General features: G+C 33.0%; 2 protein-coding genes across 4 annotated transcripts; one reads left to right on the top strand and one right to left on the bottom strand.

Annotated features, from left to right (window-relative positions):
* Positions 1–3320: 3320 nt before the first annotated feature.
* LOC111006449 (uncharacterized) lies at positions 3321–4333 on the bottom strand. Its single transcript, XM_022278402.2, has 2 exons — positions 3921–4333; positions 3321–3806 (listed from the first exon to the last, which is right to left on the bottom strand). The coding sequence occupies exons 1-2, from the start codon at positions 4282–4284 to the stop codon at positions 3589–3591; spliced, it is 582 nt and encodes a 193-aa protein (XP_022134094.1). The 5' UTR covers positions 4285–4333; the 3' UTR covers positions 3321–3588.
* Positions 4334–11078: 6745 nt separating this feature from the next.
* On the top strand, positions 11079–14188 carry LOC111006668 (Pentatricopeptide repeat (PPR) superfamily protein). Of its 3 annotated transcripts, none has more exons than XM_022278706.2 (2): positions 11079–13606; positions 13809–14188. In XM_022278706.2, the coding sequence occupies exon 1, from the start codon at positions 11261–11263 to the stop codon at positions 13127–13129; it is 1869 nt and encodes a 622-aa protein (XP_022134398.1). In that variant the 5' UTR covers positions 11079–11260; the 3' UTR covers positions 13130–13606; positions 13809–14188. The 3 variants fall into 3 exon arrangements, with proteins under 3 accessions (XP_022134398.1, XP_022134397.1, XP_022134396.1); XM_022278705.2 differs by having other exon boundaries at positions 13762–14188; XM_022278704.2 differs by having other exon boundaries at positions 13753–14188.
* The last annotated feature ends 89 nt before the right edge of the window (positions 14189–14277 follow it).

Here is a 14277-nt window from a genome sequence, read left to right as displayed (position 1 = left end):
CTATTTTCTATTTCTAAAATATATATTTTTTTATATTTACAAATTATTTTCCTACCTGGTATTTTGTAATATTTTTACTTTAGTTATGTTAAATTAATTTGTGGTAATCTTATCTCCAACAAGTTCTTCCACAAAAACAGTTGGACTGTTATTGTGCATATGGAGACTTGTTAAAAGTGAGTGTTTCAAAGTGACTAAATGACTTGCAAGAAGGGAAAACCACGATCTACACTCAAGTCAGTAATTTTTCGAAATTATCTCTAGACGAGCTATCACTCACTTAAAAAATTATTGATTTTTAGTGTCAAAGTGTGTTTTTTCCTTTCTTGTCAGTCATTCAGTCGCTTTGGAACACTCCCTAAAAACATGTCAGTATATCAATATTTTTCACGAAAGACCACTAACACTATATAATTATACTCCTACCATTGGATTCCCTAATTAAACTTAACTAACTCCAATAGTTATAAAGAGGTTAGACTAATTAAGAATCTAACTAAATGTCAATTTTAAAACCGATAAGTTGATGGCATATTTAGAGAAGAAAAGAAAAACAAACCATGAAAGAGAGAACAAAATCCCAAGAAAATAATTTTATGCCTTTCACTTTTACACAAAGGCATCTCTTACAAGAAGGAATAAGATACCCCCATGGAAATTACAATAATACACACAACACTCATAAAGCCCATATGGGAAACAAAAAGCAGATAAAGAGGTTTTGGAATAAACAACCAAAACATTTCAAACAAAGCATGATTCTTTCCAAACCCACACCCTTCTTTTTACAGTCCTCCATTACATAATTGCCTTGACTGCTCTTTCTTCTTCTTAATTACCACTTGTGTCATCCACTTCAAAAACCCTTTACATTACATACATTACTCTCTCCTCTTTGTGTTATTTCCGTTCTAAAATCGAATCTCAACTTAGCCCAACTCTGTTATATTATTATTGATCTTCTTTGAAAATTGTAGATTCGGATCCTCACCCGGTGATCGAACAGTGATTGAGGCCATGTCACTGGAGCTGTGGAGAAGGAAAAGAAAGAAAGTTTGGTTGAGGACTTTCTTCAAACAGATTGAAGGCGTGTGCATTGGCATTGATCCCGCGGAGAGGAATTTAATGGGACCGAGAATTTGAGAGAGCAGTGGTAGTGGTTATAAATTCTAATGTCATAAAGAGGGAATTCTGAGTACGGAAAAAGGGTGTGCTTTTGATTAGGTAATTTAGTTTAGGGACATGGTAGCCTTATAAATGAGAGACTATGAACATTAATACTAATAATACTTTATTTTGTCATGAATCATGATCACCACCATGTGCTGCAAAAAGAAGTGTGTGGTTCATTCATCAGTCTATATATTACAAATTATCTTTTGTTTTTAAACCTTTTTCAATTCTTTCAAACTGGATTCTGGACAGGTGACAAGTCGCCTTTATAAACCTTCGTTAGGTATTTGAACTTGATATCAATATCCATGAATTTTATCTCAAAATTATTTCATAATGAGAGGAGTAGTCCATGTCGTATATATATTATAAATATTTGTTAGGTCTCTTATCTTTTCAATGTGAGATACTTAACCAACAGATTTTATCTGGGTGACATCTATGTTTTCAGGTCAGTGTCAAGCTAGACTTTCATGGGGTGTTACTTATTGGAGGCGTGACTTTATCTGGTTCAAGCTGAGGTCCGTATACGTGTTTCCGAATGAGGCAATGTAAATTTGTAATAATGCTATGTAGGTTTGTCGGTTACGGTACAACTTACAGCAACTTGAGATGTGGCTTATCGGGACGACTTAACAATTATTACTCTTCAAAGCACATGTTACATGTAAAGTTTTGTGTGGTATGTCATAGTTAGATTGCACCTTTTCCTACACCACTGAAGTTTGATTTTGGGACAAATTAGCGATTACAAGATGATTAACCAGTCTGATGTCCTAATAATATAAATAAAGTTTAGTGGTTAAGACATCTCGATCTTGTTCCTTCCCTAAAGGCTCGGAGGTTGAATCGTCATCTGCACATTTGTTGTACTTACCAAAAAAAAAAAAAAACGCAACCTCAATATCCCTATAAACTTTGTGCTTGGGATCTTATCTTGCTCAAGCTACCAAAAACTAATTAGACTCACTTGAATTCGAGAATGTTGAAATATCTATACATGATTAAATTTACCCTTTATCTATTAACTTAAACTTTTTAGTTTACGGTTGATTCAACATGTTTATAAAGTAATTTGATCCCAATCTCATCTGAGCAGCGCTGTCCAATTTGGAGTCTACAAGAACTTTGTGCTTTTAAGTGACAAAATCTACTTAGACACACAATTGGGTGGAGTGAAACATGATATTGTATGGTCAAATCATACCCACCACAACATGATTCTCATTTAAAGGATACCACATAAATTTATTAGCGACATAAATAAAAGCATAATCCAAAGTCTATAAACATAATTGAAGCTGGAATTTTTGAAATTAGAAATTAGACTAAGTTTAATTTAATATTGAATTCTGTTAAGACCAAAACAGACCCAGCTTTAATGTTACAAAGTAAAACTAGCAGATGGACAACAATTTTTGTCATTTCATTAATAATTTTATTGTCTGTTGTTTTGTTTTTGTTTATCTGCAAGACAGGTAGGTCACTCCTTTCCGACATGTGGAGTTGTCTCTAATGTTCCATTAAACGACACCGCATAACCCCCAAAAAAGCTGGAAAAGAAAACCCTACTTGTTCCATTTGGAAATGAACTTGAAAACGATACATCCATACTTCTCTGTCTAATTCCCCCCCCCCCCCCCCCCCCCCCCCCCCCCCCAAAATCCTTTTTTCCTTTTACACGATAATATAAATATAAATATAAGTTAAATGGTAGATTTTCTAAATATAAAAAAAAAAACTTATACCCAACTAAACTCTACAAATCTTAAATTTCCAAATGAAATTGTTTTTTATTCCAAACTTAATAAACGGATTAAACCTTTGAATTGAATCGTCATTAAAGCATAGCAAAGACTAAAAATCTCGTATAATGTTTTAATTAGTGGTAAGTTTCATTTTGCACCTACTACATTTGTTCATGAGGTATTTTCCTTTTATTTTTTCAACATTTCGTTTGAAAATATTTTAAAACGTTGTTCTTGAAGAACGGCGCATTAAGAAGTAGCCTTGTGGTACTCATCTACTTAGAATCTCAAAGTTCAAACTTGAGCCGAGATTTTTGAGCCCAAACAACAAGCTTTGATAATCATGTAGCTAAGCTTGTTAAATAGGAACATAATTCCAAAAGAAAAAGAAAACACATATTTCAAAAGAAAGTAAGTAAGCTTTAATTTTGGATATGAAAATGGATTAAATTCCACCCCAAAATATACACACTAAGAGGAATAATACTCCACAAAACATTACCAACCACCATCCCATCACCATCAACATCTCTCTCTCCTCAAACCCCACCTTCTATTTTCCAAGAAAAAAGAAAATATGATAGCCAATAATTTCCCACAATTTTCCAAGTAAAAATTCCCCAAAAACCCACCACGAATTTTTTGTTTTTTTGTTCTCAAATTTCTTTCACATGCTTCTGGCCATCATCTCCTGAAATCTCCTATAGGACTCCTGTTTCTCCAGCCTGAACTTCTCATGGCAGCTGGCTATGAACATCTCTGCCAATTTGTCAATCTCATTCATTTCCCCTTCACTTTCCCCCCTCAAATTATTCCCTCCAATTTTTCTCTCCTCCAGCCACTGTAGATACCCCGACAGCTGTGGGCTATCCACCGTACCTCCGACTGAAAATATAAAAAAAAAAAATTAAATTTATCGTAATCTATCACTTAGGCTATTTGAAACCTACAAAAAGTTAAATCTGTTGAAGTTAAGGGTTTAGTGATAATTTAACATACCTCCTTTCCGCAGTTCGTCTTCAGAAATGAGCGAGTTCCACGTGGAGTCATAGTAGAAATGGCCTTCCAACACCGGGGCGGGAACCGGCATCACGTGGGAAGAACACCAATTGTAGTGGAGTCTAAAGGATCCAAAGAAGATCTTGTTCTTGCTCTTGTTCTTGCTATGATAACTCTCCTTCACGATGTGAACCACGGTCGACTTGGCTCGTGAGATCGCTCGAGTCAATCGACATAGGTGCGAGAAGACGAGAGTGTGGAGGAAAGTTTTGAACTTTACGAAAATTAAGGTCGAAGAAGACGAGGACTTCACTGAGAAAATTTGTAGAGAAGGAAGAATCTTTGGGGAAGATGGGCCAACCATTTTCGTTTTAGAGAGGTTGGGGTGGTGTGGTGTTTGATTTTTGATTCAGTGTTGCCTTAGTTGTTTATAAAGAAACTTGATTACGAAAATGCCCCTGGGCTTTTTGGGTAATTAAAGTTGGTGCCACCCACTTTGTGGATGGGAATGGATTATGATGCCAAGCTTTTGCTGCCTTTTTGGATTTGGAGTTTGATAACTGATTCTTAAAATACTCAAAAACACTTATCCCCAAGTTTTCTCCTTTTTCTCCCTCATTTTAGACGCGGTTGCATGGTTTGAAATCGTGGCAATTCTGTCAATATGGTGAACACTGCGGGGGCTTTTGGTAGTTTAGCCTCGTGGTGACGACTTCTGCTGGCGCCAATGCTAACTGAGCTGCAGAATTTTAAAATGGGGGAACTAATTAAGTGCTAGTTGAAGTTTCCATTACTTTAGGATTTCTTTTAGACTAAAAAATGTTTACTTTTTTTAATAATTATTTCTTTCAGTGCAGTAATGAATCTCGATAACTAGGACAATTCAACCGTATATATCAATAAAAATAAAAAGATAATCAAATGACTCGTTAACTCTAATGTGTAAGGTTAGTGTCTGGCAATAATAAAGTTGTATGATAATTTTGGTCAAATTTCTCTAACGAATCAACATGCAATCAATGCAAATCCATAAATACTCAAAATCAAAATCAAATCCATAAATATACCTAAAGATTTTTCTTGCACATTTGAACAATCTTAAAACATTGACTCAACGCCACATTATAAGGTCATTCTTTTATCAATTATTAATAAGAGAAAACATAGAGTGAGAGAAAATAAGGGTAGGAAGAAGTTAATAAAGTTCAAAATCTTCAAATATATGAGTCGGAGATTTTAAAACTAAAAAAAGACGACATCGAAGACGATGCAGACAAGAGGAAACAAAAGATGATCGTAACTTTATTCCATGTGTGTACTAAGAAGAAAAAAGAAAAAATAAATAAAGATGATACATGAGATAATAATATCAAAACCAATATATAGCTTTGTTCCTTTAATATATTCTTCCCTCTAAGAATCATTTGTCACTGTCAAAAGAAAGAGTCATATTGTAATTCAAACTTTTCTCTATATGCTTTTTCTTTTTCTTCTTTTTTTTTTTTCAAATTTCATTTTTGAATATTTAATATTGCCATCTCTCTCTCTCTTAATATTTTGATAGTACAGACAGGTCTTCCAAGCTCTTGTTCTTGACCTACTCAAACCTCATTTTTCCACACACTTTTACTTACTACTTAGCTTTCTGTTTCACCATCTTACTTCACACAACTGCTCATCATTATTTGAATCTCTCACCTTTTTTTTTTTTTGCTAATTTCCACCTTTGATTCTATACCATCAACACAGCGGAATCCACGTAGGTCAGAGCACATGAGATGATCTTCCTAGTCCTCCGCAACCTGCAAAACAAGGTTAGCACTCCAACGAGCAAAGTTAACTCTTATCCGATCTAACTCAATGAATGCAAATGGATTCCCGTACCTTGTACCGAGAGCAGACAACTCTATTTATAGAGTTTGGATCCGACAGGAGTACCTACATAGGACCAACGGTCATCCAACCATCCGTTACGCGGCGTGTTGTCAGATTTTAGAGACATTCCCTTGAATGCACTTCTAGGTCGGCTCATACCGTTTAAACAGGTCAACGGCAGAGGATGGGCAGCTCGGCTCGTGCCTCGGTTTCCGACTTGAAAGGACTTAAACGGATTACTATAATCTAAACGGATTTTAACTCAAGTACTTTTACGATGTTGACACGTGGCATGTGGAAATCTGCCTCCAACAAACTGATAAAAAATTATATGACTTTGATAACCCCTAAATTCGACGACTTTTTATCCATCAGTTAATTGATGTGTTTTTATAAAGTGTAAGAAGGAAATAAATCAGGTGGTGGAAAACAATAAAATGTAAATGTTATAACAGTAAGACGAGAGAAACATGGATGTTAATAATGATTTTAAAAGATTTTAGGATGGAAAGAAACAAAAAAAAAAAAAAAAAAGAGCAAAATTACCCTTGAATTTTTTGAGTTCTGTTGCCATATTGTTCAATATTATCTATGATGAAACTTAGGAAGATTGCTACATGGAATCATATAATTTGTCACAGATTGCAATTTGAAAAAGAATGTGCAAATCATCCTTAAGAAGTTTGCTATAATTGACTTAACCTAAAATTTAAACTTTAAATCGCCTCCAAATAATGGAATTATTGCAAGTATACTCTTATGAGAATTTTTTTTTTCTGATTATAATAGTATGATTTAATTGCAACAAAGTTATTTAAGAAAAAAAAAAATTATGCGCTTGCTTTGTATTTAACCTATTTATAATTATTTTATTAATAAAGTTTTGCCTTTAAATATATTCCCTTTTTCGAATAAATTCCCGTTTTTTTATTTTATGCACTCTTATCCTACAAATTATAATTATGTCTCATTATAATATATGATAAGATTAAGGACACTTCAAAAAGTCCAATCTTTGTTAGTCCATTCTAATTATTTGATCCTCCCAAGTCTTCCCAATTAAGCTCTCATCTTTGAGAATCTCAAAATATTTTCTTTTCCTCTTAGAAATTAGAGGGCTAAATTATAGCTTTGTTCTCCTAGTGTGTGTCTATATATATAAATTTTCAAACCTATAAGTCAAACTTTGTAGAGTTTGAAATATACTCTCCAATTCTCTAATTATTCCAAAATTATCCTTTGAACTAAAATTCATGATATAAATACGAATTGTATATTTCAACTTCTCCTTCAAATTATACCGTAGTGGTTTCAAGTTTATCATTTTTTCTTTCTTAAAAAAAATAGTGAAATTTGTAAATTAATCCTATAAATGAGCTTCTAATTAAATTGGTCTATGACATAAATAGAGAATTTTGAAATAATTGAAAAGGTAAAAGGGGGTATAATTAAAATTTTTGAAATTTGACAACATAGAAAAGATACATACACATGGTTTCAGGACTAAAACTATAACTTAGCTTACTATTTAACATGTCCTTTTGTCATCATCGGGTCCCATTAATTTCTTTTCCCTTGCTCTTCCATTCCTTGTTTATAATAAAGTTGTGGCGATTATTTTATTTTTATTATTTTATTTTGTCTTTTGTTTTGTATATTATTTAGTTCATCAAATTTAAATCTTTGACCTCTGTGCAGTAGTCTTTTTTTTCTTTTGACAAGTGTCTGAATAAATTGAACTATATTCATGGCAAAATTAATATTCAAGATTTTAACATTATACGCTATTTACGTATAAAATCAGGTGATTAAAATTGTTATAAATTAAGAAATATTGGTAAAAAAAATACGTCTCCATAAAAATTTGGAACTCTAATTTTACTAGTGTTATTTCTTCTCTCATTTTAATCAAAAATTTTGAGAGTAAATAAATTGAACTTTAGTGCTAAAGTTTAATATTTTTTTTAGTACATTATTTTCTTTTTCATTTCAATATTAATTATAGGATATGTGTGAGATCTCGTCTAGTCAATCATATTAATATTCATTTTGTGGTTTAAAAGTGCATTTATTCTTGAGGCAAACACCATTTTAATTCTCCCACCCCATATCTTGTATACGATTTTCAAGTCTCGCTCAATATATGCTAACTACTAGTAAAAATTTAATAGCTTTTTTTTTTAACAATATAAAAAAGGATATCGTCCTTTATGCATTTTTCTTCTTTGCTCGTAAAAAATTTAATTGTTGTCAATACAGTGGGCACTAACGAATCAACACCTAAATATCATTCTTGAAAAAAAAAAATTCCATTTGGTTTCTAAATTTATAACTTGTGAGCTCCCCAAATTTTATTTTAGATATGGATGTTTGGATATATAGAAAGATCTCCTTATTTCTTCTCCATTAAAGTAATATAAAATAAAATAATAATATTAAACTTCTCTTATACTTCTGCCCAAAGATAATTTTAGAAAATACAATATTAAAAATTGATTTTTATTTAATAATTTTTCATCCAATTGATTTTTATTTCTACTATAAATTAAAATCCAGGACATCTAAAATGATTACTAATATCTTTTTTTTTTCCCACTAGATGGAACCTCAAAAACAGTAATACGTGTTTTATCCATTTAACTATTATTCATATTAAAAAGAAAGTTATCGACCCATTATAATAATTTGAATTATTTTTTTTCTTTGGTGATGTGAAGGAACTTTTTGTTGCATTTTGTTTGGTGTGGTTATGATGTAATTAAGTGGAAGCACAAATGATTGATAGGTTTTTATGTGTGACTTGTTCAAATTGAGCAATCATTTGCACATGGAATTGGGGCATTGCTTGCGTTTGTCAACCACCCCATGCAACCCTTGTGTCCATCTAATTATATGTACTACACTATTGCTTCATATTTATTCTTTTATTCTTAATTTTGTTTGAAATCTAAAGTTGTTGGAAAGTAAATAACCAATAATGTGAAATCTTACTTTTCTTTTGACTCAAATGATGATTAAATTATTAAAAACACAGTAATATTAGAATGTGTACAATAACTTTTACTCTTGTTTTGGCTATTTTCCATTATATATATATATATATATTTTTTTTTTTTTTTCTTGAGGTTTATCCGAGACGAGTGATTTGGAATTTGGGCTCTGGACCTACATCCATTTGCAATTGGGTCTTGGTGATCCAATAAGTTTAAGTCCAAACTTTATAAGAGGGGAAGTTTACATATCTATGCTATATATAAAATATAAAAGGCTATAAAAGGAGTTATAGGGAGAAACTTTTTCTCCTTATTTTATCCTTTTAATTTCAACATTCTCGTACATATTTTGAAGGTAATTTTGTCTTTCAACTATAAAATTTTCTATCTCACTCCCTATTTCTCTCCCTTCCACGCCACTTTCTCTCTTTTTTTTTCATTTCTTTTAAAATATTTAATCTCCATTATTGTTACAAATTTTACATTTCTCAGATTAATTTTCTCTTTCTAATAAACTATCCCTCCTAATGGTTAGAATATAAAGAGTTAGAATATGGAGGGTTTTGTCTCTTTATTTGTTAAAAGTTATAACTTATTTTGAATTATAATTAATAAGGAATTTCAAAAATTTCGTAACTTCTTATTTTCTACAAATATATAAAAAGTTTTTTCTTACTCTTTCTTCCAACATTTTCTTCATCAAAACTTGAATTTCTTTTCTCGTTCGATATGTAAATTTTCTCTTTCAGTCAATGTCTTGTATTTTCTTATATTTAGTTAGATTGTTTGATCGAATATTCAATTTTTTTAGTTTTTTTTTCCAAACGACTCAATCAACTAGAAAAAAAAAGTGAAAATTAGTGATAAGATCGAATCACCTTGGACGGATCCACTTTGGGATGACACTTGGTAACCGCGAGGACTCTCTCAATGACCTCCTCCTTGGTAAGGTGATCATCGTGTGATGAAAATAGCTTGAGTAATTCATCTGAACATGGCTGCGATTGACATTCCCGACGAGCTCGGACAAGGAATTGGATCGAAACTCAAACATGGCAAAAAATGGCTGCCCTGAATGCATCTCTATCTCTCACTTTTTTTTTTTGTCATTTTATTTTTCAATAACTCAAATAAGAAATTGAAACAAGTTGTATTATTTATTGTTATGTTTAGGGAAAAAAAGATGAAAAATCCCTGAATATGTGTTTTTTTAGAAAAAAATTTAAGTAATTGAAGAATAATACTTTTAGTCACACTAACCACATCAGTGGGTGATGAGAATTATTGAGACATTGTTTTATGAGATAAACATTGAAAATACGAAAAAACTTGGTGAGGTAAACATTTAGAGATAAAAAACCAAATTATATTATAAATTTTAACTATTTAATTAAATTTTATATTTTTAAACATTGAAATAAAAACTATGAAATTTCACGTGCACCGCACGTGTTTCTTACTAGTATGGCTAAATTAGAATTTGTTTTATTCGTCACTCATTTTTCTAGTACAATATGTGGAGTTGGAAGATCGAACTCATAATCTCTTGATTAGATTTTTATTAGTACAATATGTGGAGGTAAAAGATCGAACTCACAACTTCTTGATTGAAGATATATGCTATTTATCTCTGAGTTATGTCCGCTTTGACTTTTATCGGTCACTAATTTGTAGTTTGCATTTAAATTTAAATTTTTCATAACTAAATTAGATGGGGGTGGAAGAGTTGGGCACTCAATCTTTTTTTCTTTTGGTAGAAAATCAATTTAACGAAATAAGGTCATAAAGAGACAAATTTATTTAAATTTTGAAATAATGAGAAAAAAAAAACACTCCACAAATTCCACAATAGAAATGAGCGGATTCCAGAAAGAGAATTTTTTTTTTTTAAATATCAAGGGTTATTGGACATTTTTTACTTTCAACTATTTTATTTACTTGTTTTTTTTTTCTATTAATTTCTATTGTAACTTATATAGGGTTATAGGAGCTCTCGACTTGTATGATAATTCGAGATAGATCACCCAGTAATAATTTGAATGACTAACCTAACCTAATTAAATGGTTAAAATATTAGTAATCTTCACAGCTAGTTAAATATTCGAATCTTCAACTTCACAATGTATTTTGGGACTGTTTTATTAATTTATTAACGATGGGAACTAAAATTTATTGGCACACTTAAAAATTTTAAAACTTTTAAAGAATAATCTAAACTTAAAGATAAATTCAAAGTTTATTAACTAAGTTTATAATTTAATACTCTCTTTTCTTATAATTTTACCGAAATTTCCAATTTCCATAGGCGCGACACGACATACACCAGCCGGCGGCCGCTCCGACGGGAGAAGAGGAGAACGATATATTATCAGTTTTTTTTTTTCTCTATAATCGAAATTCTTCAATAGCGCAGAGTTGTTGAATTTCTAATCGCGCTCTTCTTTGTTAATTCAATACCAAAATATTTAGCCGATGCATCGAACTTCAACTTCCAGCCTCGCCAAACTCTCACCTTCCTTCTTCTGCCTCGCGTTCGTCCCCAAATCAGCTTTCTCTTCTGCTTCATCCTCGACATTTTTGCAGCCAATTCCTGAATCTCAAGCCCAATTAATCGTAAACCCTCTTTTCCATTTTCTCCCACAAAATCAAAACCCATTCAACATAGTCGAAATCGTTTGTTCGCATCTTAAAACGGGCAATCCGGAGTTGGCTCGTCTTCAATCTGAAATTAAAGAGCTTCTTCCCCACTTGGGCCATCGGGAAGTCTCCAAGGTTTTACTGAGGTGCCAATCTAATTTCGGCTCTGCTCTTGCTTTTTTCAATTGGGTAAAATATGATTTGAATCTTAGACCTAATTCTAAGAATTATTGCCTTATCATCCATATATTGGCTTGGTCTCGACAACTTCCTTTGGCGATGAAATTTTTGTCTGAACTGATAGAACTGTCAGAGGAAGATGTCTTCCAGAATTTGGTGTTGTGCACTGAGCACTGTAATTGGAACCCTGTAATCTTTGAGATGCTTATTAAGGCGTATATGAAAGTGGGTATGATTCAAGAAAGTTATTGGAGCTTTAAGAAGATGGTACGATTGGGTTTTGTCCCAAGTGTGATTGCTTGTAACTGTATTCTAAATGGACTGGCGAAGATGAAATGTGATGGCCACTGTTGGGAGCTATATGAAGAGATGGGGAGGATTGGAGTTCACTCAAATGCGTATACTTTTAATATTTTGACTTATGTTTTGTGTAGAGACGGGGATGTGAATAAGGTTAATGAGTTCTTGGAGAAGATGGAAGAAGAGGGGTTCGATCCCGATATCGTGACTTATAATACTTTGATTGGTAGCTATTGCAGAAGAGGAAGATTAGAAGATGCATTTCACTTGTATAGGATAATGTATAGGAGGGGTGTGATGCCTGATCTTGTTTCATATACTTCCTTGATGAATGGTCTTTGTCAGATAGGGAGGGTAAGAGAGGCCCATCAGATATTTCATCGGATGATCGATCGAGGACTGGATCCAGACGTCGTGTCGTATAATATGCTAATTAGTGCATATTGCAAGGTTGGAAGGCTACCAGAGGCAAGATTATTGCTACACGATATGATTCGAATCGGCCTTTACCCGGATAGTTTCACTTGTAGGATTATGGTGGAAGGATATGGAAGAGAGGGTAGGTTGATCTCAGCTTTGAATTTGGTTGTGGAACTTCAGAAACTTGGAGTTGCTGTTACTTGTGACATATACAAATATCTTATCATTTCGTTGTGCCAGGAAGATCGTCCATTTGCAGCTAAGAGTCTTCTAGAAAGAATTATTAACGATGGTTTCGAACCTGATGCAGGTATCTATGGTAAGCTGATTGAATCTTTCTGTAGAGGCAATCATGCATCTGAGGCATTACTTATGAAATCTGAAATGGAAAACAGAAATTTCGAGCCTGGAGTTGATATTTACAAGTCTCTTATTTGCTGCCTGTGTGAAATCAATAGAAGTGGAGATGGTGAAGGTTTGATGGTAGAAATGGTTGAATCTGGATTGCCTCCAGATCATATAATATGCAGAGCATTGATAAATGGACACTGCAAAGAAGGCAATGCTGATAAAGCAGAATCATTATTGGCCTCGTTTGCCAAAGAATTTCAGTTCTTTGACACTGAAAGTTTCAATGCCCTGATTAAATTTTACCATGATGTTGGGAATGAAACGAAGTTGATGGAGCTGCAAGATCGGATGTTAAAAGCGGGTTTTGTTCCAAACAGCTTAACGTGCCGATACGTTATCCATGGACTATGGAAATCTGCGAGGTTCGGCAAACATAGACTTCAAGCAGTTTAAGTCTTTTGTATTGAATGAAAGGCTTATAGCGAGAACGATCCACCATTCTTGAGTCGATGTCAAAGCTCCAAGTGTGAAGTCATTTGTCAAAAAAAAAACTCATGCGGCATGTATATGTGAGGGTTTTAGGGAGTGGAGATCAGATTTCTCTTTCAATCTCCCCTAGGACCACCCATGGCTTCGTGCCAATTATCATAGGGGACTTGGACGAATTTACGTGGTAACCTCATTCAGTATCACAGGGGACCTGGACGAATTTACGAGGTAACCTCATTCAGTTTTCAGTGAGACGATCTCCAATCCAGCTTACTCAATGGTGATTCTTGCATCATTTAGTGGAGTGAGTTGAGAGATGGATTTCGGAAGATTTAGGCATTGACGATTGAGGGTGAAAATGGTTCATGGTTCAGAAGCAAGAGAACAAGCATATCAGAAACCTCCGTTGCTATTAGACAGTGGTATTTTGAAGAATACAAGGTAAAAACTCGAAGCTTATTACTGTTAGATTGTGGTATTTGATATTTGGAGCAGAGTTAAAAATTTTCACATGGAGTAAAACTTTTTGACGTTTGATTAATGATTTTGCAATGAAAATGGTGTAACACTTGTCATTTTGATTGTAGAAAATACAGAGTTGGGTAGGAAGTTTGAAGCACTTGTCATTTTGCTTTGATTGCAGACGATTCTGTACATTTGTCATCAGAGTCTTCTATTTTATTCCAAATGGTAGAAGCCACAGCAGTGCTATTATTGAAGCATTTTCCCACAAACTTCTACCTTTGATCACAAGTGCTGAGACCGCTTCAAGGCAGAAAATGACCAAAATTATAATAGTGTATAATTTAAGAACAGATTATTCAAATCTCCATCTTCTTCCCGTGTAGTTGGGGATATTTTTTTTCTTGAAATTTTTCCAGTAATATAAATGCTTTTATTGAGCACTGGACCAAAGAGTAAACTGAATTAATGAGAGTGGGAAGATTCTCTAGAAGTTTTGGGCAGTACATTCCAAAACTGAATTTAATGATACGAAGGATTCTTTGGACCCGTTTGATAATATCTCTCTTTTTTGTTTCTGTTCCTTCATAAAATTTCATGATCCAAAAGTAAACATTTTTTTTATTTATGTTTGAAAGAAATTGAAGATG

This window comes from Momordica charantia, assembly GCF_013281855.1.
Source record: "Momordica charantia cultivar OHB3-1 chromosome 4 unlocalized genomic scaffold, Mcharantia_2.0 BLBB01000004.1, whole genome shotgun sequence".
Taxonomy (NCBI): Eukaryota; Viridiplantae; Streptophyta; class Magnoliopsida; order Cucurbitales; family Cucurbitaceae; genus Momordica; species Momordica charantia.
This window is presented reverse-complemented; position numbering and strand designations above follow the sequence as displayed.

Coding starts and splice junctions, on each gene's coding strand:
- LOC111006449 (XM_022278402.2), bottom strand. CDS start 4,284: ATGGTTGGCCCATCTTCCCCAAAGATTCTTCCTTCTCTACAAATTTTC. Junction 3,807..3,920: donor AGACGAACTGCGGAAAGGAG/GTATGTTAAATT, acceptor TTATATTTTCAG/TCGGAGGTACGGTGGATAGC.
- LOC111006668 (XM_022278706.2), top strand. CDS start 11,261: ATGCATCGAACTTCAACTTCCAGCCTCGCCAAACTCTCACCTTCCTTC.